The 25440-nt window shown below is 42.1% G+C and overlaps 1 protein-coding gene across 4 annotated transcripts in view; it reads left to right on the forward strand.

The window, feature by feature from the left end:
- Positions 1-185: 185 nt before the first annotated feature.
- Positions 186-25440, forward strand: part of spag9b (sperm associated antigen 9b) — a 50946-nt gene continuing 25691 nt past the window's right edge. For 2 of the 4 annotated variants that reach the window (XM_036955660.1, XM_036955661.1), the window contains exons 1-3: positions 186-829; positions 16059-16179; positions 24068-24138. In XM_036955660.1, coding sequence (XP_036811555.1) covers positions 530-829; positions 16059-16179; positions 24068-24138 — 492 coding nt within the window. In that variant the 5' untranslated portion in view covers positions 186-529. The remainder of the gene's footprint in view (positions 830-16058; positions 16180-24067; positions 24139-25440) is intronic. The other 2 variants (XM_036955662.1, XM_036955665.1) reach the window with 1 other exon arrangement.

Below are 25440 nucleotides of genomic sequence, written 5' to 3' on the forward strand. Positions count from 1 at the left end.
GACTACCTGTTGAGTTAAAGCAACAGTACAGTGCTGAGGCACATTGAACAAAGTTGGCAAATTAGAGATATGAACAATATTGATGTGGACAGTGCTATTGAATGAAAAACACTTAAAACGGATTAGCGGTACATTTTCTCCCCTAGATCCCTCCCAGCCCTCTTATAGCGTGTGACGTCACTGTGACGGGCCAGTCATCAACAAGAACACAGAAGCTCATCTGTTGGGAAGTCGGGAGGAGAACTAACTGAAAACCCGGAGCCAAGTAGAGACTTTTCTATTTAGCCCCCCTTATAAGTCAACCGTCCATAGGAGAAAGGGGTCGCAACTTGTTTAACGTCGTTTGTTTTTCTCTTTAAAATAAAGAAAGTAGCTAACGGTAGCTCAGTTAGCTATATTTAAGGGACACTATTTGGTCTCGCTTCACAAATAAGGATAAGGCAGGTTGCTGCTGGCAGGCTTTCTCAAGTAGCTTTTTCCTCGGCTAACCTGCTAACCTTAGTTTGCGAGAAGAAAAGGAGGCAAGAAAATGGAGTTGGACGATGGAGTACTCTACCAGGACGACTCTGGTAGTTCGGCGATGATGTCCGAACGGGTGTCGGGTCTGGCGAGCTCCATTTACCGGGAGTTTGAACGGTTGATCGGTCAGTACGACGAGAACGTTGTGAAAGAACTAATGCCGCTCGTCGTCGCGGTGTTGGAGAACTTGGACGCGGTGTTCGCGGAGAACCAGGAGCACGAAGTCGAGTTGGAGCTCCTAAAAGAAGACAACGAACAACTTGTTACCCAGTATGAACGGGAGAAATCGCTCAGAAAATCTGCAGAAGAGGTGGGTTTGAGTCCTCGACTGTCAAAGAAAGGGGGAGAGTAAGACAACTTTCGCAGACAGACCACGAAACTGATCGAAAAACTGCTTGCTACTGCTAGGCCACTCAAGCTAGCTTTGACAGTTCAAGCGCAAGTAATGTTCAACAACAAGCACAGACTGTACCCAATAATGTAGCTACTATTCCCATAGGGTTAATTTGCACATAGCAGGGCCTATTGCCTGTGAGAACTTGCAAACAATTATGCATAGACTAGATTGCTTGCTAGCTTTAAACCCTGAAAGTCAATGTTGGTAAACTGCACAGGCTAATCTTATAAAGCTATAGCATTCTGAAGCTAGCAGGATATGTCATCTGGTTGCAACAGCTGATGACAAGGTTACATATTACTCATTTGACACTGTTGCTAATATTTTGGCTGGTGACATTACTTAAGTAATTTTCTCCATGGGTGGTTTTGGATGCACATTTTTTTTCTGGAGACTAACTTGCTTAATTTCATGCCTGCTGTCCAAACTGGATGCCAACTCCTGCAGACATGCATCAGTCAGCATACAAATGGAGCTACACCCAAAGGGAATTACTCTGACAGTATATTCCAAACCTGTCAGTGTTTCTCAAATAATGGGTCAGGACCCAGTGGTGGGTCGCGGCTGACTCCCTTTAGGTCACTGCTCTAGATAGTTTGAACATAGCCGTACAGCTTTCTGGCTAAAAACATTTGTCTGCTTGACTTGGTAGAGTCAGATCGACCATAAGAGCAGTTGCCAAATGAGATTTGATCATTCCATCCAAATCCAAAACAGGAGTGTCATTGGAAGTTTGAGCGCCACCATGTCTCTTTTCTCTCTCTCCTGTTTGTTATGCCACCACACACTGCAGTCACTCCAGACAATGAGACTACTCACTTTCTGTCCCTCTCTTTCGTTCCCTCTCTCTCTCTCGCTCCCCCCCTCTCTCTTTCTCCCCTATCCCCCTGCCTTTCACCCACTAGGCCAAGGGTACTCAACTACTATTTGAGAAGGTCCAGTGACATATATTTCCTAGGTGGCTAAAGTCCGGCTGAATTTCATCCATTATCAGCACTGTGTTACGACGTAGTAACAAACCTAGTCGTCTACGACTTAGCAAACATGTTGTTATATAAAGTGTACATTAAATGAGACTAAGAATTTGAATTAATTGCAACTTTATTTAGAATGTAAACATCTGCAACATTGCTGAGGAACAAAGGCAGATGCATAATTGCCATTGCACATGGGCCTTGAATAAAAAATATATATAAATTAAATAAAGTGCATGTTTTCTGGAGAACAAAGGAGAGTTGAACCAAAAATAATAATCTGAATGCACAGAATGTCACTGTGGGCCATGCAATGTTAATGTGTGTCACTCTGGGCCTTGCATCAATGAGAGAAATTACACTTTGTTTCCTGCCAATACTTTGAACCTTGCCACAAATGGTGTGAAAGCAACTCTGAGACACTGGTGCAGGTGTTCATTGGTGAGCCTGGTGCGGTATTTGTTTTTAATAAAGTTCAAAAAGTTAGGCATAGCGGTCTAAGGCCCTGCATCTCAGTGCTAGATGTGTCGCTACAGACCCTGCTTTGATTCCAGGCGGTATCACAACCGGCCGTGATTGGGTGTCCCATAGGGCAACGCACAATTGGCCCAGCGTCGTTAGGGCCGGGGTAGGCCGTCATTGTAAATAAGAATTTGTTCTTATTAACTGACTTAGTTAAATTAAATTAGTTAAATTAGTTAAATTAAAACGAATGTGGAGAAGGCTGATTCACCGCTGAATGTGGAGCCAAACATGGTCAGGATGTATAGTGCCAGTTTCTTGAGAACAGGGAGATCGGCTGCAGGAACCATCCTTTCCCAGAAAGGGACAGGGTCACAATCACCAGCCTACTCCTTCAAAGACACATTTTCTTGCAGCTCAATCAACTCCCTTTGCAGTGATGCAGCATCTGAAGATCTGTTTTTGTTTCTTCTGACAACTTTGTCACATTTGTGACCAATAAAGGGTTCTGTGGATGAGCAGCAGCTCTTGTCCAACAGTGATGTCATCAAAGCGAGCCATGAAGTTATCCATCAGCTTCTGGATGAAATCAACATGGTTGGGAACGTCTTTGTCTCCCTGCATTTATATGAGAAGATTGGGAAGTGGACAAATTTTCCCTAGAGATCATTCTTGAAAATCTCATTTCTTCTGCAAAGCCCGGACTGCTGTTATCATATCACACACGGTGTTGTCCCGTCCCTGCAGCTTAACATTCAGTTGATTAAGGAGTGATGTAATGTCTGTCAAAAATGCAACTGTTTTTGTCTTCTCCTCATCTTCCAAATACTGAGTTGCCTTGTCACTCTTTTGCTCTGATAAAGTTTTGATTTCCTCCCGAATGGCCCAAAAGCATTCCAAAACCCTGCCTTTGCTGAGCCATTTGACATTGTTGTGCAATAGTAAGTCATCAACTGGTATTGGCCTCTCAGAATGCCTCGTACCAGGCGGTTTGGTAGGGATGCTGTTGCTCTCAAAAAGTTGATCAGTTTCATCATCGTTGTCATGACTTCCGAATACTCTTTTCCCAGACTGGCACACAGGACAGATTGATGGATAATGCAGTGTTATGATGTCAGGGTGGTCCTCTTTTCAAATGTGCAACCAGTCTCCTCCCTCTTCCTATCATGGCTGGAGCTCCATCTGTGGTGATGGAGACCACTGACTTCAGAGCTATCCTCCTTTTTGTCATTATCCCTTTGATGGCCTCATGGGTATCCTCTCCCCATGTTGGTGCTTCTAGATGTGTTAAGCCCAACAGCTCCTCACATACTTCCTTCTTTGTTTTGTTATAAAATCTGACAAACACCAGAAGCTGGGTATTGTCAGTGTTATCTGTTCATCCACAGCTAATGAAATGCCTGCTGAATTTCTGAATGGCCTGGAAGTTGGGAAGTTACATCTTCAGCTAATATTTCACTTCTCCTCATTGCTGTGGAATCTGACAGTGGGATCTGTTTGATCTTTTCCCAGAGCTCATCTTTTTGTTGACCTTCAAGCAAGGTGTCAGCACCTTCACAAATCTTATTTTACCATCTCCGCGTCTGAATTTTTTTCTCCCAAAACCCAAGCTATCCTCAGTGAACACTCGTTGCACGTTGTTGGGCCGTCATATTGGAATTTGACTAAGTTAATCTTGTTTGTTCTCCCCTCTGTGTTCAGGGAATACGTCTGATCAAAATGACTATGCCTGCTGTCATAATGGCGCTCAACATTGACACTTTTCATGAGGGCTGTGGACACAAATCTTTCTGTTTCTTTCTGCTTGCTTGTCCCAAGCTTCTGCAGAGGATATTTGGATTGATGTGATTGGCTAAGACGTGGCCTCTTGTATTTGTATATAACCACATGTTTGGATTAGACGTGGCACCAGTAAATTTGGGCGTTGCTTCGAGAGAGAGAGAGGTTGCCGAGTTAGAGGCCGCGGCCCTCGGTTGATTTTCCTTTTTTACAAAGCTGTCCAAAAATAATTTATAGACTTTTTTTATGTAACAAAATGCCATGTCCGGTCCGTATTGACCCGCTTTCCGCCCGTTGAGTTTGGCTGCACTAGGCTATCTGCATGTCTGTCTCTCTGTCTCATCACACTGTTCTAGTGCTGTTGTGATTCAACGCCCCCCCCATGTCATTAATCTCTTTATTCCCATAACTGCCAAAGTGAAAGCTCCTATCCTCTCCTAAAGATGGGTTAACAGGTCAAGTGATCCTTTGTTGGCAGCAGCAGTGCTGTTGTAATTTAGCCATGTTTAGCTTTCTCTCAGCCTGCCAGACAATACTGTACATGAACACAGCTTAGGAGACCTCTGTTGTAATGTTGGTTATGGCTTGTGTGTGTCAGGTGCTCTGCCCTTTCAACTTCCTTCACATCAGCAAGGTGTGCATTTACAAAAATAATGGATTAGTGTTAACTAGTACATTATAACACAACTTAGACAACAATTGAAGGTCACAGTGGTAACGTTACAAATCTGTCTGATCCTTCACTTTGTCCTGTCAAAGGGCATTGCTAGCGCTGACTGCTTTCCTTGCCACCAAAATGGGAGCTTATCTAGTACATTGAGTACAAGGCCTAGTTTTGATTCGACATGTCATGATTTGAAATCTAGGGTGGGGCTGGGTGGGGACTGATTAATGCGTTTGTGTCTTCCTGAGGTAATTTGCTTTGCACTGCACAGGCTTGACTTTCTCCTCAGAGCTGCAGTTCAGTGGAGTGTGGAAAGACAAGCTCAGAGTCTGGTCATAAAGCTTCATAAGTAGTTAAAGCTGCAATCTATATGTAACTTTTTAGATGACCTGACAAAATTCACAAATGTGTTAGATCTGTCATTCTCATTGAAAATAAGTTCAAGAAGCGGTAGATCTGTTCTATATGCACTTTTTCTATGCTTCCCGTTATTAAGTTTATTTAAAAAAAAAAAATTGTACACCAACTTCAAACAGCTGAAAATACTAGATTTTCGATTCTGGAAAATATATTTCACAGCGGTTTAGATGGTACAATGATTTTTTACACTCTACAGTTGAAAAGAGTTGAGAAACCCGTTGTCCTGTGTTAGATTCTTCACCAGTGTTAGGCCTAGGTGTTTACTTTGAGGTTAAAAAACACTGTATGCTTAATTGACTTTACACATGCCTGGCTAACTCAATGACATCAGTCATGTTGGTCATTAGGCTCTAGAAAACCATCCAATCCACATGCTCATGGCTGTAAAAACCCAAACACCTGCCTACTAGACTATAAGTAAAGACAATATGGTTCTCAGCCAGTAAACAACACTGCAGACAGACGCCCCAAGTACTTCTTGGGACAACCCATTAAATGCTGTTGTGACTCACCTGCCAGACAAACAGTCCTAGTAAGTCCAGTGTAACACTGATCTCTCCCAGAGCTGAGCCCAGTGTAACTCTTCCTAGACAGACTGTGACTCTACACTATAGACAGGGAGAGGAAGAGGGCAGGGCCAGGCAGGAAATTGCTGGGAAAACAAGACTTAGTGAGTTCCTCTCTGCGGCCAGGATGCTCCTCGCACCCATTCCCCCTGACATCAAAGGGTCACGGTTCAGAATGATAATGTCACAGGGTGATGTCAGAGAGTCGTGCCAGGTATCTGTTATCACACAGCATTTATCAGGAGCAATTTGAAAGCTTCAAAGCATGTCATTGAATTGGGGCTGGAAAACAGAGGTCGGGGGTGTTTATCTAAAGTGCATGGTTCAAGAGTCAACTGTAATAGGCTACATCCCCATTCCTTCTCCCAGAAAACAAAACGCGACGTGGATCTTGATTTATTTTTCAAGCTATATCACACTATTTTACATACAGCAGGTTTTTAAAGGAACAAAGAGTACAGTCTGCGAAACTGGTATTATCACAGCCCTCTATTGAACCCGGTTTATTATTTTAAATCAAGACCGAACCTGTTAGCCCCACAATTGGATGTCACGGCCCAGACCATTTGTATGGTTTGTTGATTTGGACAATTTAACCCCAGATGTTTGATGTTGATCTAAGTTATGATTTAATATTAAATCAATGAAATGTTTATTGGTCACGTGCTTCGTAAACAACAGGTGTAGACTAACAGTGAAACGGTTACATACGGGCCTTTCCTAACAATGCAAAGATAAATAATTAGAAAAATAATAACAGAAGGACTAAATAAACAATGAGTAAGCATATCTTGTCTGTGTACATGTGGTACCAGTACCGGCTCAATGTGTAGGTAAACAAGGTCACTGCGGTAGATATGTCCATATGTAGGGATAAAGTGACTAGGCAACAGGATGGATAATAAACAGTAGGGATGCACCGATATGACATTCTTGGCCGATACTGATATTTTCCTTGCCAAACAAAATCCCAATACCGATGACCGATATTTACAATTTTAGAGGCCTTTTAAGCATTCTAGTACAGTTAAATAGTTGACACACACACACACACTGACGAAAAAGTTATTTTGTTGGCATTTACGTATGTCCCCATTACCAGTAAAACATAATCAAAACCTATTTCTTTCACTCATTGCTGTGCTGTTTCGTTGTTAATTTGTTCAGTCGTTACATTCTCAACCAGGTTTTCATCATACATGTCAAGCAGTGACGTTTCAGCTCTGTCTGTGGCCTTTTCTGTCGTGGGTTCTCTTCCTCGGTGCGCACTGTCGCTGTGTCCATTTTCATCTTGTCCAGCTGTGTCTCACGTAAACCCTGTTTCTTGTCTGCATCGAAGTAGCGGTCCTTGTACCTAGCATTGAGCATGATGTCGACACCGTAAAGAGGCTCAGAGGGAAGGCCACCGAATAGCTTGTTCACAGCCTCTAGTAGAGTACTTTTGTAAGTTTTAACCCCACGGTCTGTGTCTGCAGTTTTGTTGAGCAGGCGTTTCAATGCCATGACAGAGGGTATGACGTCTGCTGCAGACGCAGTTGATGAGCTTATTTCTGGGGTCAGTTGTTCAAACGGAGCTAAGCATATCTGTTCATGTTTTCAATGAGAGTCCATTGATTTGTATTGATTGTTGCAGGTAACTCATAGTCGGTTGCGTACTCGCCAAGCACTCGTTTTTGTTCCAGCTGGCTCTCCATCATGTAGAAAGTACTGCTTCATCTGGTGGAAACGTCTAGCTTAAGCCTTTCTGTTTTCACTCCAAGCTGCTCCTGTATTGCTTGCAGGCGGCTGTATGCTAGCTGTGAGTGTTTAAAATTACACAGTATCTTCCTACCTGTTGCCACTGTGTCAGATATGCTGCGTTGGGTCAAAACACCTTCGTTCACAGCCAGTTGCAGCGTGTGTGCCTTGCATGGCAAACTGGCGACTCCGCATTCTTCCAAAGCCTTTGTCATGTTCCGTGGATTATCACGTAGCACAGCGTGTACTTTGTTCTTGGGGATTTTCCAAGTTTCAAACATGTTCTCAAATGCCATTGAAGTGGCAGCAGAGTTATGACAACCAGCACATTCTTGAGCATGCAATACATCTTTCCTCAGTACGAAATCCTCGTCGACCCACTGTGTTGTCAGACTCCGCATGCTCGTGGGGCTGACATCGCTGGTCCAAATGTCAGTCGTGAAGCTAATAGCAGTGAAGCCCATAGCAAGTAGCTCATGGATGTGGTTTTAACAATACTGTGTAACTCCGGTAGGGCAACATCTGAAAAATAGCACCTACTTGGTAGTGTGTGCCGGGGCTTGAGGTGCTCAACCAGTCGGCAAAAGCCAACATCATCCACGACAGAGAACGGTTGATTGTCAAGGGCAATGAATTCTATTATCTTGGCGTTAATGGATTCTGCCTTTTGAGCTGTCTCGCTGAAATGGTCTTACTCTTTCAAATGACTGCTCGACTTGAACTTGTTTAGTTGTTGGAAGTGTGAGCTTAGTGTTAGTCTCTGAACATCTGGGGGTGAAGAACTTTCAAATGACTAATTAGATTTGTGGTATTGAAATATTTCACTTTCTCCCCTCTGGAAATAATAGCAGCACAAACGTTGCATATGGCCTTTCTGTTATCTTCCTTTGAAACGTCAAAATAGATCCACACAGCAGACATTGTGGGCTAGGTTAGGAATGCTGTGTTGCACGCGTAGCGCTGTATTTTTCGTGGCGTCATTGCGTCATCTACCTACATTATACAGGTATGCCGTCGGTTTTGCACATCGGTGTTTAAACTATACATAGAGCCGATGTTGGCATTTTGAGCTAATATCATCCGATTTCCGATTATATCGTGCATCCCTAATAAACAGTAACTGCAGCGTATGTGATGAGTCAAAAGTTAGTTCAAAAAGGTTCAATGCACATAGTCCGGGTAGCTGGTAGTTAACTGTTTAACTAACTATTTAGCAGTCTTATGGCTTGGGGGTAGAAGCTGTTCAGGGTCCTGTTGGTTCCAGACTTCAGGCTTGTTGTAGTAGCAACGCTTGCCCTGCAGTAGCAGCGCGAACAGTCTGATTTTGTTGGCTCAAGTCTTTGATCATTTTTAGGGCCTTCCTCTGACACCACCTGGCACAGAGATCCTGGATCCTGGATGGCACAGAGATTGGCCCCAGTGACGTACTGGGCTGCACGTATTAATGTCTGCAGCACCTTGCACTTGCCATACCAAGTGGTGATGCAGGCAGTCAACATGCTCTCAATGGTGCAGCTGTATAACTTTTTGAGGATCTGCGGGCCATTGGAAAATCTTTTCAGCCTCATGAGGGAGAAGAGGCATTGTCATACCCTCTTCACGTGTGTGTGTGTGTGTGTGTGGGGGGCTATTCAAATTCCTTAGTGATGTGGATACTGAGGAACTTGAAGCTCTCGACCCGCTCCTCTACAGCCCCGTTGATGATGTGGGTGTGCTCGGTCCTCCATTTCCCGTAGTCCAGGATCAGCTCCTTTGTCTTGTGGACGTTGAGGGAGAGGTTGTTGTCCTGGCACTACCCCCCCCCCCCCCCCCGGTCTCTGACCTCCTCCCTATAGGCTGTCTCATCATCGTCTGTGATCAGGCCTACCACCTTTGTGTCATCTGCAAACATAATGATGGTGTTGCAGTCGTGAGTAAACAGGGATTTGGGATTTGAAGACAAGCACACACAAAATGTTCTGCCCTTCTCTGATTGAATACCCCCCCCCCCCCCTTGTTTTTACACTGCTGCTACTTGCTGTTTATTATCTAAGCATTGTCACTTTACCAATTACCTTGATTAACCTGTACCCCCGAACATTCACTTGGTACCGGTACCCCCTGTATATAGCCTCGTAAATGTATTGATTAGATTATTTTTTTTAAACTTTAGTTTATTTATTGAACTGCATTGTTGGTTAAGGGCTTGTAAGTAAGCTTTTCACGGTAAGGTCTACCTGTTGTATTTGGCCCGTGACAAATAACATTTGATTTGAAATCTAACTGACAACCTTACGATCTTGCTAACCACAAATGCATGGCCCTTTTTAGTGACTTTCAGTATCTCTTGGCCAATCAATCTCCTACCTTTTTTGTCAGAACCGTCTTGCTATCCCAGCCCCCCAGTTATACCCAGGCGAGACCCAAAGAAGACGCAGTGCACTTAATAAAACTCCCTGTCAATAGAATGTTCATACACTGGGGCACTGTGTGTGTGAAGGGACAAAGGGAGCATTATGCGTGTTCAGGAGGAGAGAGGGAAGAGGCAGATAGCACACCAGAGAAAGAGTTCTACTTGTTATCGTATGAACACCCAACTATGGGTCATATGATCAGCAGCACGGAGAAAGTGTGTGTGTCAGTCAATAGGAGAAGGCGGTTAGGTTCTAGGGAGGGATGTTAGGCATTATGCTTTTATGATAGTCATTTCTGTGTGTGACTTGCAGCCTTGTGTTTAGTGCTGTTTACAGATTAAGTCCCAATACCCTCTCCCCTTCCTCCTCTCCCAGCCCCCTTGTTCAGTCCAGGCTTCATGTAGCCTAATGCTCTTATTAGATTTACTGTGAAGTCTGTGCCTTTACTGCCTTTCAAACCCTTTCTCATACCTTTCCACGTTCCCACAGTTTTATTTCTCTCTCACTCTCACTCTCTCAGTCACTCACACACACACACACACACACACACACACACACACACACACACAACCATTTGAACAGGGCCTTGACTACGCCTACAGCCAAAACGTTTTGCTTTATATCAGTGTAGGCAATTAAGCAGGTCACATAGACATTCTCCGAGCGCCTTTGGCCTAGCTTACATCTGCTCTTTGACACATAGAAAGTGGCGTTCATGTAGAGAAGAGCCGATTAGTTCCAGTAGGCCTCCGGCGGAGCAAGGGTCTCTGGTGATAGTCTCCACCAGCAGATGACTGCTCATCCCAGCCGATGGGCTGGCTGAGCTCCATGATCTCTAGACTGTTTTGCGTGTGTCGGGCTAATGAGCGCAAACTTTAGTTCCAGCCTAGTGTTATAACACAAGATTCAACTCGGTCTAGTGTCAGATGTGTTAGTGCCGTGCTAGGACGAAAGCCTGCAACACTGCTCTAACAGGTCTGTATTAACAGTCACAGGCTGGTTCAGTCCTTACTGTATGTTTCTAATAAGCTAGGTGATATGCAGTTCTGTGTGTTTCTCATTCCCATGGAAAATTGTTGTGAGTTTTGATCTGAAAGAAGTTACTGAGATCTAACAGACAACTAGGATAAGACTCACTGCTTGACACTGATATGTCGGTACAACGCATAAACACACTCAAAAGCTGTGGCTGCCTGCACATGTGCGCCAAGGGGTTAGCGCTCTGCACCTGTTGTCTGACACCCAGTGAATGGAACTGAAGACGGACTGACTCGTCATGATGATCTCAGACCTGATACACACGCTCAATGGCGCTGCAGAAAGCCACACAGGCAGACGGGTGGGTTTTGTCCCATTGATCTCAGTCCATATTTATGAGTTAGCGAGACCTTAGAGCTGTCCCTAGAGTCTCTCCTCTCGCTCTTTCACTGTGTAGTAGTGAGTGACACTAAGGATCACAGGAAGTTGTGACAGGAACATGAACATGATGCATACAGCTCACCCTCCTGTCTGTTGGCTAGAGGTCAATGATCTTTCTTACAAGTACTTAAAGGTCCAATGCAGCTCTTTTAATCTCGATATCAAATAATTTCTGGGTTACAAGTACCTTACTGTGACCATTTTCAATTAAAATGGTCAAAAATCAAGCAAGAATTTTGCTAGGACTGTCTCAGTGGTGAGGTGAAAACTAGCTGGTATTGGGAGAGATGTTTGGAACGCTTTCTAATTGGTCTATTAACTCATTTACCACCTGGTGATGTCACCAGGCAGGCCAAAACACCATCCCACCAAAAACAGGCGGTATTTTCAAACGGCTCTTTCACAAAAAGGACATTATCATAATTTTACAATTTCACAGTATTATTCCAACCTCATAGTGTGGAAATAAACAAGTAACTGCCTAAAAAAGGCAACAGCAACATATAGTATGTAATATATATATATATATATGTGTGTATATATATGTGTGTGTGTGTGTGTGTGTACAGTAGAATTCGGAATATATATATATATATATATACAGTGCCTTGCGAAAGTATTCGGCCCCCTTGAACTTTTGGCGTGCAAAATTATTCAGCCCCTTTCAGTGCAGCAAACTCTCTCCAGAAGTTCAGTGAGGATCTCTGAATGATCCAATGTTGACCTAAATGACTAATGATGATAAATACAATCCACCTGTGTGTAATCAAGTCTCCGTATAAATGCACCTGCACTGTGATAGTCTCAGAGGTCCGTTAAAAGCGCAGAGAGCATCATGAAGAACAAGGAACACACCAGGCAGGTCCGAGATACTGTTGTGAAGAAGTTTAAAGCCGGATTTGGATACAAAAAGATTTCCCAAGCTTTAAACATCCCAAGGAGCACTGTGCAAGTGATAATATTGAAATGGAAGGAGTATCAGACCACTGCAAATCTACCAAGACCTGGCCGTCCCTCTAAACTTTCAGCTCATACAAGGAGAAGACTGATCAGAGATGCAGCCAAGAGGCCCATGATCACTCTGGATGAACTGCAGAGATCTACAGCTGAGGTGGGAGACTCTGTCCATAGGACAACAATCAGTCGTATATTGCACAAATCTGGCCTTTATGGAAGAGTGGCAAGAAGAAAGCCATTTCTTAAAGATATCCATAAAAAGTGTTGTTTAAAGTTTACCACAAGCCACCTGGGAGACACACCAAACATGTGGAAGAAGGTGCTCTGGTCAGATGAAACCAAAATTGAACTTTTTGACAACAATGCAAAACGTTATGTTTGGCGTAAAAGCAACACAGCTGAACACACCATCCCCACTGTCAAACATGGTGGTGGCCTGCTTTTCTTCAGCAGGGACAGGGAAGATGGTTAAAATTGATGGGAAGATGGATGGAGCCAAATACAGGACTATTCTGGAAGAAAACCTGATGGAGTCTGCAAAAGACCTGAGACTGGGACGGAGATTTGTCTTCCAACAAGACAATGATCCAAAACATAAAGCAAAATCTACAATGGAATGGTTCAAAAATAAACATATCCAGGTGTTAGAATGGCCAAGTCAAAGTCCAAACCTGAATCCAAATCGAGAATCTGTGGAAAGAACTGAAAACTGCTGTTCACAAATGCTCTCCATCCAACCTCACTGAGCTCGAGCTGTTTTGCAAGGAGGAATGGGAAAAAATGTCAGTCTCTCGATGTGCAAAACTGATAGACATACCCCAAGCGACTTACAGCTGTAATCGCAGCAAAAGGTGGCGCTACAAAGTATTAACTTAAGGGGGCTGAATAATTTAGCACGCCCAGTTTTTGAATTGTTAAAAAAGTTTGAAATATCCAATAAATGTCGTTCCACTTCATGATTGTGTCCCACTTGTTGTTGATTCTTCACAAAAAAATACAGTTTTATATCTTTATGTTTGAAGCCTGAAATGTGGCAAAAGGTCGCAAAGTTCAAGGGGGCCGAATACTTTCGCAAGGCACTGTATATATATAATACACACACACTACCGTTCAAAAGTTTGTGGTCACTTAAAAATGTCCTTGTTTTTGAAAGAAAAGCTAATTTATTTGTCTGTTAAAATAAAATTAATCAGAAATAGTGTAGACATTGTTAATGTTGTAAATGACTATTGTAGCTGGAAATGGCAGAGTTGTGCACCGGGGCCTCCCACTCCTCTTTCTATTCTGGTTAGTGCCAGTTTGCGCTGTTCTGCGAAGGGAGTAGTGCACTGTACGAGATCTTCAGTTTGTTGGCATTTTCTTGCATGGAATAGCCTGCATTTCTTAGAACAAGAATAGACTGACGAGTTTCAGAAGAAAGTGCTTTGATTCTGGCTGTTTTGAGCCTGTAATCGAACCCACAAATGCTGATGCTCCAGATACTCAACCAGTCTAAAGGCCAGTTTTATTGCTTCTTTAACCAGACCAACAGTTTCAGTTGTGCTAACATAATTGCAAAATAGTTTTCTAATGATCAATTAGCCTTTTTAAAATGATAAACTTGGATTAGCTAACACAACGTGCCATTGGAACACAGGAGTGATGGTTGCTGATAATGGGCCTGTGTAGATAGTCCATAAAAAAATGTAATTTCCAGCTACAATAGTCATTTACAATATTAACAATGTCTACCACTGTATTTCTGACCAATTTGTTATTTTAATTGGCAAAACCTGTGCATTCAGAAACGAGGACATTTCTAAGTGATCCCAAACTTTTGAAAGGTGTGTGTGTGTGTGTGTGTGTGTGTGTGTGTGGTGTGTGTGTGTGTGTGTGTACAGTAGAATTAGGAATTTTACATACACCTTAGCCAAATGCATTTAAACTCAGTTTTTCACAATTCCCGACATTCAATCGTAGTAAAAATTCCCTGTCTTAGGTCAGTTAGGATCACCACTTTTATTTTAAGAATGTGAAATGTCAGTATAATTATTTATTTCAGCATTTCTTTCTTTCATCACATTCCCAGTGGGTCAGAAGTTTACATACACTCAATTAGTATTTGGTAGCATTGCCTTTAAATTGCTTAACTTGGTTCAAATGTTTTGGTAACCTTCCACAAGCTTCCCACAATAAGTTGGGTGAATTTTGGCCCATTCCTCCTGACAGAGCTGGTGTAACTGAGTCAGGTTTGTAGGCCTCCTTGCTCGCACACACTTTTTTTCAGTTCTGCCCACAAATTTTCTATGCGATTGAGGTCAGGGGCTTTGTGATGGCCACTCTAATACCTTGACTTTGTTGTCCTTAAGCCATTTTGCCACAACTTTGGAAGTATGCTTGGGGTCATTGTCCATTTGGAAGACCCATTTGCGACCAAGCTTTAACTTTCTGACTGATTTAATTTTATTTATTTAACCTTTATTTAACCAGGAAGGGCCCATTGAGATTGAAAATATATTTTTCAAGAGCGTCCTGGCCAAGATGGGCAGCACCAAGTCATTACAAAAATTACAGACAAACAACATGAAAAACAAGAGTATAACAAAATCAAAAACAGAAAATTAAAAACATTGACATGTCACGGAATCTGTCTCAAGATCATTCATCAGTGATTTTAAAAACACCAATCGGGACAAGTTTCAAGAACTTTGAAAGTTTCTTCAAGTGCAGTCGCTAAAACCATCATGCGCTATGATGAAACTGGCTCTCATGAGGACCACCACAGGAAAGAAAGACCCAGATTTACCACTGTTGCAGAGGATAATTTCATTGGTTACCAGCCTCAGATATCGGCAATTAACTGCACCTCAGATTGCACCTCAGAGTTCAAGTAACAGACATGTCTCAACATCAACTGTTCAGAGGAGACTGCGTGAATCAGGCCTTCGTGGTTGAATTCCTGCAAAGAAACCACTACTAAAGGACACCAATAAGAAGACACTTGCTTGGGCAAAGAAACACAAGCAATGGACATTAGACCGGTGGAAATCAGTATTTTGGTCTGATGAGTCCAAAGTTCAGATGTTTGCTTCCAACCACCGTGTCTTTGTGAGATGCAGAGTAGGTGAACGGATGATCTCTCCATGTGGCGTTCCCACCGTGAAGCATGGAGGAGGTGTGATGGTGTAGGGGTGCTTTGCTGGTGACACTCCTGGATTTATTTAGAATTCAAGGTACACTTAACTAACAGTATGGTTGCCACCACATTCTGCAGCGATACGCCATCCCATCTGGTTTGCGCTTAGTGAGACTATCATCTGGTTTTGTTGATGGTGGTGGAAAATGCTGTCTCGGGAGCCGTTCCAGAATCTCCCATAAGTGTTGAATTGGGTTGAGGTCTGGTGACTAAGACGGCCATGCCATATAGTTTGTTTTCATTCTCATCAAACCATTAATTGACCACTTGTGGATGGTGGGGTATTGTCATCTTATGGGGCCATGGTAGTCAATAATGGGCTGACCAGTATTTTTATACATGACCCCCTACACATGATGGGATGTGATTTTCTTAATTAGCTCAGGAACCACACCTGTGTGAAAGCACCTGCTTTCAATATACTTTGTATCCCTCATTTACCCTCATCCCTCAAGTGTTTCCATTTATTTTGGCAGTTACCTATACATGAATCACAGGACAATCACGTTTTTGACAGCACTGGGCCTTGAACGCATACAGACACATGCCGTTGTGTTATTCAGTGTTTTAATATCTTTCTGTTTCTGTCTCTGTAGAGGTACATGGTGTTTGAGGACAGTCAGGAGACGGAGAAGAAGGACCTTCAGAGTCGACTGGTCCTGCTGGAGTCACAAACACGTCAAATGGAGCTCAAGACCAGGAACTACTCGGACCAGAGTGAGTCAATCATTATGGCTTCTAGGACTGGAGGGGTGAACCCTAATGGAAGGAATACTGAGAAAGACATTACAAGTGAAGGGCTCAGGATTGTGCACATAACTTGGGGCTGGAAGACCAATATATTTACTGGGTTATACTGTATCTGCAGGCCATAGAAACAAACAACCCACACGATGCTGCCAAACACACCCTCACGAACCGTGGGAAGGTCATTACATAAGGAATAAACTCAAGGTGACCGTTTGGAGGTGTCTGTAATTGCAGTCTAAGGGAGTCTTGAATGGAGATTTTAATTTCCTTTTTCAATCCTTGCATCACACCTCAAACTGAGTTTATTCTGATCTGCTGAGTTGGTGTTTGACTGTGAACTATCAGGACTGATTGGGTTAAGTAGCTACTTTATGGGTGTCTGTCAGCTGAGTACATGCACGCGTCACCTGACTTGATATTCACTAGTGCTCACAGCCAAGTCCACAGTTCTTGTTCTTTCCTATTCAGTTTTTCTCTCTTCCACTGTCACTACGTCCGCTTTTTTTTCCACTTTCAGTTCTTTCCTACTTGAACAGTTTTCACTCTCGGTCTTCTCTCTCCTTAAACTAGATAGGGAGAGACAGAGCAGTAATTCTCTTGAGTCATTTTGATGTGAAATCCAGGCTAGCTCATAGTCAGCAGATGTGTGTAGACTGTAGCTGATGAACCGAACAGTTATAATAGACGGCAAGCCGTAAACATACAGTACTTCCACTTCCCAATACACACATGTTTTACTATCCTTGTGGGGACCTAAAATTGATTTCCATTCAGAATCATTTTTCCCTAAACTAAAAATAACATTTGTCCTCATGAGGACCTGGGAAGGGTCCCCACGAGGGAGCATTTTCTAGCATAGTACCAATGAGGATAGTAATAAAAGCCCACCCTCACACACCAGGTGGTTTCCTCAAGGGTTATTTCTGTCTGTACATTCTCTAGTTGGTTCCTCATTGTCTACTGATAGTCATTAGTCATGGTAACAAATAACTTGAAAATCACACAGCCATCTGAGCTATTTCCTAGGCATTCTCTAAACCACCTATGACGGTCTGCGTTAAAAGCCTGCCCTAACGAGTCTATTTTCTGTTGTTCTGAATCAAATCCCTGCCGTATGTCTCATTCTACTAAAAGCCAACTCCAAAAATCCAATGACGGCATTCTGGTGTTAGCCAGGCTACCATAGAGATATGTGGAGGTAGCAGATTATATTAGATAACTGTGTTGGCAGTTAGTGACAGTAACTCCTGATGCTGTGTTGGGAGGGTCATTGTCAATGAGCAGATGGTAGTCCTGCTTGGGTTAGTGTCTCAGTCTCACACACACTGCCTTTGTGAGAGGATATTGTTAGGCTGGGCAATCATCATCGCGTACACACACAACGTTGTCAGGGTGTTTTCACTATAAACAGTCCATGCCAGCCAAATTGCCAACAAAGTGGAATAAGTAACAGGGCTCAAGACCTATCCTTTACTCAAATAGAGTGGATTCTAAAGTCTGTTTCTCGTGTGTTTGGGTTCTTGCTTGTGCTTTTTAATCTTAAAGTTTAAACATGGCGTGTGTGTGTGTGATGACTGGACAGAATGGCTTAGAATTCCTAATGTTTTCCATAGGATTATGGCTACTCTGACCAATAACCCAAAATATTTGAGTGTTTGAGCCAGCCAGTGTATTTTACTAGTGTGCTAATGACACCTGGTGGTCATGTGTTGCTACTACAACTGACAGCAGTTTAAAACCGTACTTGGTTTCTCATCTGAAGCCTAGGCCATGTTCAGTTCGAAAACGTTGAATGTTGTGGATAGAAATACCATGACTAGAGCTTTTCTTTTAATTTAACCTTTATTTAACCAGGAAGGGCTCATTGAGATTTTAAACCTCTTTTTTTTAAAGAGCGTCCTGGCCAAGATGGGCAGCACCAAGTCGTCACACAATTTCAGACAGACAACATGAAAAACTACAAGTAATCTAGTAAAAACCATAGGATTCACAAGAGTATAACAAAATCATAAAACAGCAAATTAAAAACATTGACAGGTCAGGGAATCAGCCTCAAAATCCTTCATCAGTGATTTAAATACATCAATCGGGACAAGTTCTTCCAGTTTAAAAGTATTTTGTAAGGCATTCCAAGCCGATGGCACAGAGCACATAAAATCTTTTTTTTTTACCAAATTCAGTTTGGACATATGGAGCAGTTAGCAGAATAAAGTCCTGCGAACGAAGAGAGTACCAACCACATTTCTGAACAATAAAAATGCCTAAATAAAATGGTAGTAAACCCAAAATGGCTTTGTAAATAAGTGTACCAGTGACTGAGCCTATGAGTGACTAGAGAAGGCCAGCCATCCCTGGTATACAAAGTGCAGTGGTGCGTAAGGGTTTTGCAGTTTAAAATAAATCTCCATGCGCCATGGTAAAGGGTGTCAATTGATCTTCAACACTGAGCTGAAGCATTCATATATAAAATATCCCCATAGTCTAGTAAAGGCATAAATGTAGCTGATACTAGCCTCCTTCTGGCTTCAAAAGAAAACAGGCATTATTCCTAAAATAAAATCGCAACTTCAGCTTCAATTTTTTTGTAAGTTATTGAATATGCAATTTAAGAGAGGCCGTCATCAATTAAAATTCCAAGATTTGAGGTTACAGTCTCAATCTCATTACCCTGACAGGTTAAAGGTTCAGAGGTCTATTTCTTGCATTAGAAAACATCATTAGTTTAGTTTTGTCAGTATTGAGGATAAGCTTCAATTGACAAGGTATGTTGAACAGTATAAAAAGCAGTTTGCAAGTTCTGGAAAGCTTTTGTGAGAGACGAGGTACAACAATAAATAACAGTATCATCAGCATAAAAGTGAAGTTGTGCATTTTGCACATTTTTGTCTACATTTTTTATATAAAGAGTGAATAAGAGGGGACCAAGTACAGAGCCCTGGGGTATACCATTACAGACAGACAATTTAACAGACATGAGCCTATCAAATTGAGTGCTAAGAGTTCTATGAGACAGATAGTTAGCAAACCATGCAACTGCATGCTCCGAAAGACCTACACTCGACAATCTCTGCTTCCAGTATAGCATAATCAACTGTATCAAAATCCTTAGCGAGATCAATAAAAAGTGAGACAGTGCTGTTTTTTGTCATTGCTTCAGTGATATCATTTAAAACCTTCATGGCTGCTGTAATTGTGGTATGCTTCTTCCTGAAGCCCGATTAGTACATTGATAAAATAGAGTTGGTATTTAACTTCTTTCTTTTTAGCTGTTCACTCAAGGGTTTCAATTATTTTCACCAGGGGTGACAACTATGAGATGTACCTATAATTATTTTTTAAAGTGGTAGGACAAATGCTGATTTCCAGATCTTTGGAATTTCATTACATTCCAGGGTTAGATTGAACAGATATGTAAGTGGTTCAGCTATGAAATCAGCTGCCAGATTTACAAAGCAGGGATCCAAAAGATCAGGACCTGCAGGCTTTCTCTGATCTAAGGATTTCAGGGCTTTATGTACCACCTGCACTGAGAATGGCAAAAAGCTAAATGTTTGACCAGCCCTCACTGCTTCATCCACACAGGGTTGTACAGAGACAGAGGACACTGAATCAAACAGCCTACCAGATGATACAAAGTGCTCAATTAAACAATTCAGCATTTCAGTTTTGTCATATATCAACAAAGTCCTTCAATACAGATGACGGTAATTCATTAACATTATTGTTTCCAGACATAAACTTAATATCCTTCTAAAACTTTCTAGGGTCATTTAGGTTCAGTCGTAACAGAAATAAAATATTCAGACTTGGCCTTCCTGAGAAGAAATTGAACACTTGTTTCGTAACTGCCTAAAAATAAGCCAATCAGCATCAGAACATGATTTCCTTGCTTTAGCCCAGGCTAGATTACGGTTGTGAATAATACAAGACAGCTCAGAAGAAAACCATGGATTATACTGCCCTTTAACCCTGAACCTGCAGAATGGGGCATGTTTGTTTACTATTTGGAAAAAAAACATAATGAAAGAATTTCCAGGCAGTTTCCACATCAGGAATAAGCTCAATCTGCTCCAGTCAAAATAAAACAAATGATGAAAGAGAGCCTGCTCATTAAAACACTTCAAACTTCTCTTACGAGTAAAGCGTGGGTTTGTCTTAGTATTTCTAACAGCGACAACAGCACAATGGTCACTTAAATATTCTGCCGTTGTTGTTTTTTTTGTAATGATTTATGTGGATATTTGTCAATATCAAATCAGAGTAGGTTCCTCTGGACATTTGAGATTTGGGCGAGTGGGTTAGTTAATCAACTGGGTAAGATTCATAGAATTACAAAACATTTTTAAATCATTAGACACCGGCTTTAACCAACACCAGTTGAGATCACCAATCAAGATCATTTCACTGTAAAGAAGTTTAGATGTAAGGTGCATCAGAGAAGACGATGCATCACCACGAGCAGAGGGGGGTCTATAACAGACAATCACAGTTATAGAGAGACCCTTTGAAACCTCAATATTCAAAGCAAGAAATTCCAACTGTTAAAAATAGAGCTGACGTGATTCCAAATACCAAAGAGGTATATCTGTTCTACATCATACATTTCTATCTGAACGTTGGCCAATGTTGTGTCCTGCTAAACATGACCCTGGTTTGGCACAGATATTACTGATTGGCATCCAGTAATTGGACCGTGCTCCCACCCATCCAGGACATCTATTCGAAACAGTGCCTGAGGAAGGAACGCAGCATCAAGGACCTCACACACCCCAGCCATGAGCTGTTCTCTCCCTTACCGTCGGGCAGACATTATCAGAGCATGAGGTCTGATACCAACAGGCTCAGTGACCATTTCTATCTACAAGCCATCAGACAGTTGAACTGGACTGATCACCTGCTCTGATTCTCCGCACCTTAGAGCGCACACACACACACATACACACACGTATACATTTATGCTACACACACCACAACTGCTGCTGACAGACTCTTATTATACTGCTCAGTTTATACACTGTCTCCCACCCCCCCCCTTCCCCAATACACTTGTAAATAAATATTGGCCTATAAATTGTGCCATCCTGTGTTAGTTATGCTAAAAATATATATTCTACTGAGCTATTTGCTTTCTTCGTATTCTTATTGTTATTGCTTTGTCAAAGGAACCTGCAAGTAAGCATTTCGTTGTACGATGTATCCCGTACATATGACTAATAGAACTTGAAACCTGGTCACTGACAGATATGACTAATGTCCCCAGATTGCATTAAAGGATTACTTCAGGATTTTGGCAATGAAGCCCTTTATCTACTTCCCCAGAGTCAGATGATTTGGAATTTTAAGACTCTTGAAGTATAAAATATATATATATTTGGCCTTACTGCTATTAGCCCATACAAACACATTTGAATAACAGATTCACTACATGGAACAACAGATCCTGAAAATCTGTTTGTTTGTTCTGAAGATTCTAACCTATATTTGAGATGCTCATTTAAAAAAAACTTGTATTAAACACCTTATTTTTGTCACTAAACAGTCTCCATATACAGTGGGGAGAACAAGTATTTGATACACTGACGATTTTGCAGGTTTTTCTACTTACAAAGCATGTAGAGGTCTGTAATTTTTATCATAGGTACACTTCAACTGTGAGAGACAGAATCTAAAACAAAAATCCAGAAAATCATTGTAGAATTTTTAAATAATTAATTTGCATTTTATTGCATGACATAAGTATTTGATCACCTACCATCCAGTAAGAATACCGGCTCTCACAGGAAGAAGGATAAGTACAACCCCAAGAACACCATCCCAACCGTGAAGCATGGAGGTGGAAACATCATTCTTTGGGGATGCTTTTCTGCAAAGGGGACAGGACGACTGCACCATATTGAGGGGAGGATGGATGGGGCCATGTATCGCGAGATCTTGGCCAACAACCTCCTTCCCTCAGTAAGAGCATTGAAGATGGGTCGTGGCTGCGTCTTCCAGCATGACAACAACCCGAAACGCACAGCCAGGGCAACTAAGGAGTGGCTCCGTAAGAAGCATCTCAAGGTCCTGGAGTGGCCTAGCCAGTCTCTAGACCTGAACCCAATAGAAAATCTTTGGAGGGAGCTGAACGTCCGTATTGCCCAGCGACAGCCCCGAAACCTGAAGGATCTGGCCCACTCCTCCTGTATGGAGGAGTGGGCCAAAATCCCTGCTGCAGTGTGTGCAAACCTGGTCAAGAACTACAGGAAACGTATGATCTCTGTAATTGCAAATAAAGGTTTCTGTACCAAATATTAAGTTATGCTTTTCTGATGTATCAAATACTTATATGATGCAATAAAATGCAAATTAATTACAGAAAAATCATACAATGTGATTTTCTGGATTTTTGTTTTCAATTCCGTCTTTCACAGTTGAAGTGTACCTATGATAAAAAATTACAGACCTCTACATGCTTTGTAAGTAGGAAACACTGCCGATTTGGCAGGTTATCAAATACTTGTTCTCCCCACTGTACATGCTTCCGTGAAACAAATTAACTGGGGACCTTCAGACGAGTCTTGTGAGGCCTGTGAGCATTCCTGGAGCAAAACAACCGACATGTTTGTGAGTCTCACCTTTACACAGAAGGCTACAGACAGAAGTCTGTGGGAGTCGGAGAACACCTGCGTGTTCGTGAGGCTCATCTGTCCAGAGTGGTCATCATCGTTTGTAGGCCAAGCCGTTCAGACGCTAAAGACGATTTTGTGAGGAGACTGATTTTCGGGATGTCTCATGGTCTGACAAACCCAGCTCTAGCTCTGTCACCTTTCACCGCAGATGTCTCATGGTCTGACAAACACCTCTCCAGCTTGGTTACCTTTCACCTCAGATGCGGAAGTGTTGCATAGGCGGATGCGGTGGATTGAGATGCATCCAATTGAAAAAATAAAATAAACTGACAGATTTTTTTTAAATTATGCTAATTAGATTTATGCTGGGGCACAGACATCGACCATAGGGGGTTTTAACTGCTAGGCTACCCGCCTCCACTTTCTGAAGGCACTGTATGTATGGAAAGTATTTGTTCAAATCAAAAGGGGTGTGGTCAAAAAGTGGTTGAAATGAAATGGAATGACTAGGGTTGCAAAGGGAGGGTATATTTACTGGAAATTTTACCAGTAAACTACCCACATTTGGGTACTTCAGATTATCACAGGTGTCTGCAATTCTCTGGCCCTCTGTGGCCTTACCACATTTAAAATATCTGAAATCATTAAATAAGATAATTTAAAAATAAAAACATTTGAATGACAAAGCTGTAAAACATTATCCTAAATATAAACTATAAACCTAGTGAATACCAATTGGTGTTTTAATGAGGGTTTTTAGCATGAAATATCACATTTCCCCCACCAAAATGACAATTTATTTTACTATGTCTATGTATTTGTTGTCGATGTTTTGGCATCAAACAAGTGGCAGTTGTGGAAACAAAATTCAATAGTTGGATGAGTTGAGGTGATTGAAAATAATGCCATTGTTGATTTGATGCTTTTCTTTCATTAATTAGGCAATTTTCTCTTGAACCATATAGTCTATCTTCTAGAAATTCGTGGACATTCGTGGATAAAATGAATTTTTTAAGTTATTCAAAGTATAAATTACCTAAATTATTATAAGTTACAATAGATTGCCATAGATTTTCTTCTTTTGTTTATTACCCAAATTACTGAAGGTTCCTGAAACTTCCGCAAATGACCGGTTGCTTTGCAACCCTTGGAATGACCCTATAACAGTTGTTTTAGGGTTATTTTCTCTCATTAACCATGTAGTTCTGTTTGACTGAGATCACACACCGACCTGTTTTCTCTCTCAGTTGGCAGATTGGAGGAACGAGAAGCCGAGCTGAAGAAGGAGTACCATGCCCTCCACCAGAGACACACAGAGGTATGGGGAAGAGAGTGTTTTATGTTGGGACTGTTCATTTTGTAGGTCTACTGGGCAAACTATACTGAACAAAAATATAAACGCAACATGTAAAGTGTTGGTTTCATGAGCTGAAACAAATCCCAGAAATGTTCCATAAGTGCTTATTTTTTTATCAAATTTTGGGCACAAATTTGTTAGTGATCATTTCTCCTTTGCAAAGATAATCCATCCTCCTGACAGGTGTGGCATATCAAGAAGCTGATTAAACGGCATGAACATTACACAGGTGTAACTTGTGCTGGGGACAATAAAAGGCCCCTCTAAAGTGTGCTGTGTTGTCACACAACACCACAGATGTTTTGAGGGAGAGTGCTAACTGCATCAATGTCCACCACAGCTGTTGACAGATCATTTAATGTTAATTACTCTATTATAAGCCGCCTCCAACGTTGTTTTAGAGAATTTGACAGTAGGTCCAACCGCCCTCACAACCGCAGACCACGTGTATCCACGCCAGCCCAGGACCTCCACATCCAGCTTCTGCACTTGTGCCCCTGCCCAGACATGTGAAATCCATAGATTAGGCCCTAATGAATTTCCCGAGCCCGTTGGAGAATTGCAGCGATGAGACAAGATCTCAATTGGATATCACAAAATTGGAGGTAAAAAAAAAGGCAAGGGAAACTCTAGTATTGGTAAGTGTCTGTCAAACATAATGATGCTGTTGGAGTCATGTGCTGGGTGAACATGGATTTGAAGACACACACACACACACGCGCCTGGATGGCAGGCTGCCTGGGCAGCAGGTAGCCCAGCGGTTAAGAGGGTTGGGTCTACTAGATGGCTAGAATGTATGTATAATATGGTTTGGACATAGGTTGGCAGACTAGTGGATCCCATTGATGTTTGACCGACAGCGAACCAAGACAAGTTGCTATTTCCAGCTTACATTCAGGGAATTCACACTACAACAGAGGATGAGGGGAGGGAGGGATGAGGATGGTGAGGGATGGAGAATGCAAGACGCAGGAGAGCGCGAAGGAGAAGGAGGGAGTTAGAATTGGGTCAGTTTAAGGAGATTGGAGCAATTTTCCCAGTATTAAGTATGTTGTCAAGTTGCCTCAACTCAGTCTGCCTAAAGTCTGTTCTCTAATCTATTACTAACACATTGGCCCAGACGCCAAAACAAACAAGCCTACGAAGAGACCATGACGTTTTAAATATGGACAGAAACGTGATTTTAGAAGCTCACACAAACGCATGGGGACAGCTGAATACCCCACAGGCCGGGAGGCTGTCTGTTCCAGCTGTACATCCACA

This window comes from Oncorhynchus mykiss, chromosome 20, assembly GCF_013265735.2.
Source record: "Oncorhynchus mykiss isolate Arlee chromosome 20, USDA_OmykA_1.1, whole genome shotgun sequence".
NCBI classification, from domain to species: domain Eukaryota; kingdom Metazoa; phylum Chordata; class Actinopteri; order Salmoniformes; family Salmonidae; genus Oncorhynchus; species Oncorhynchus mykiss.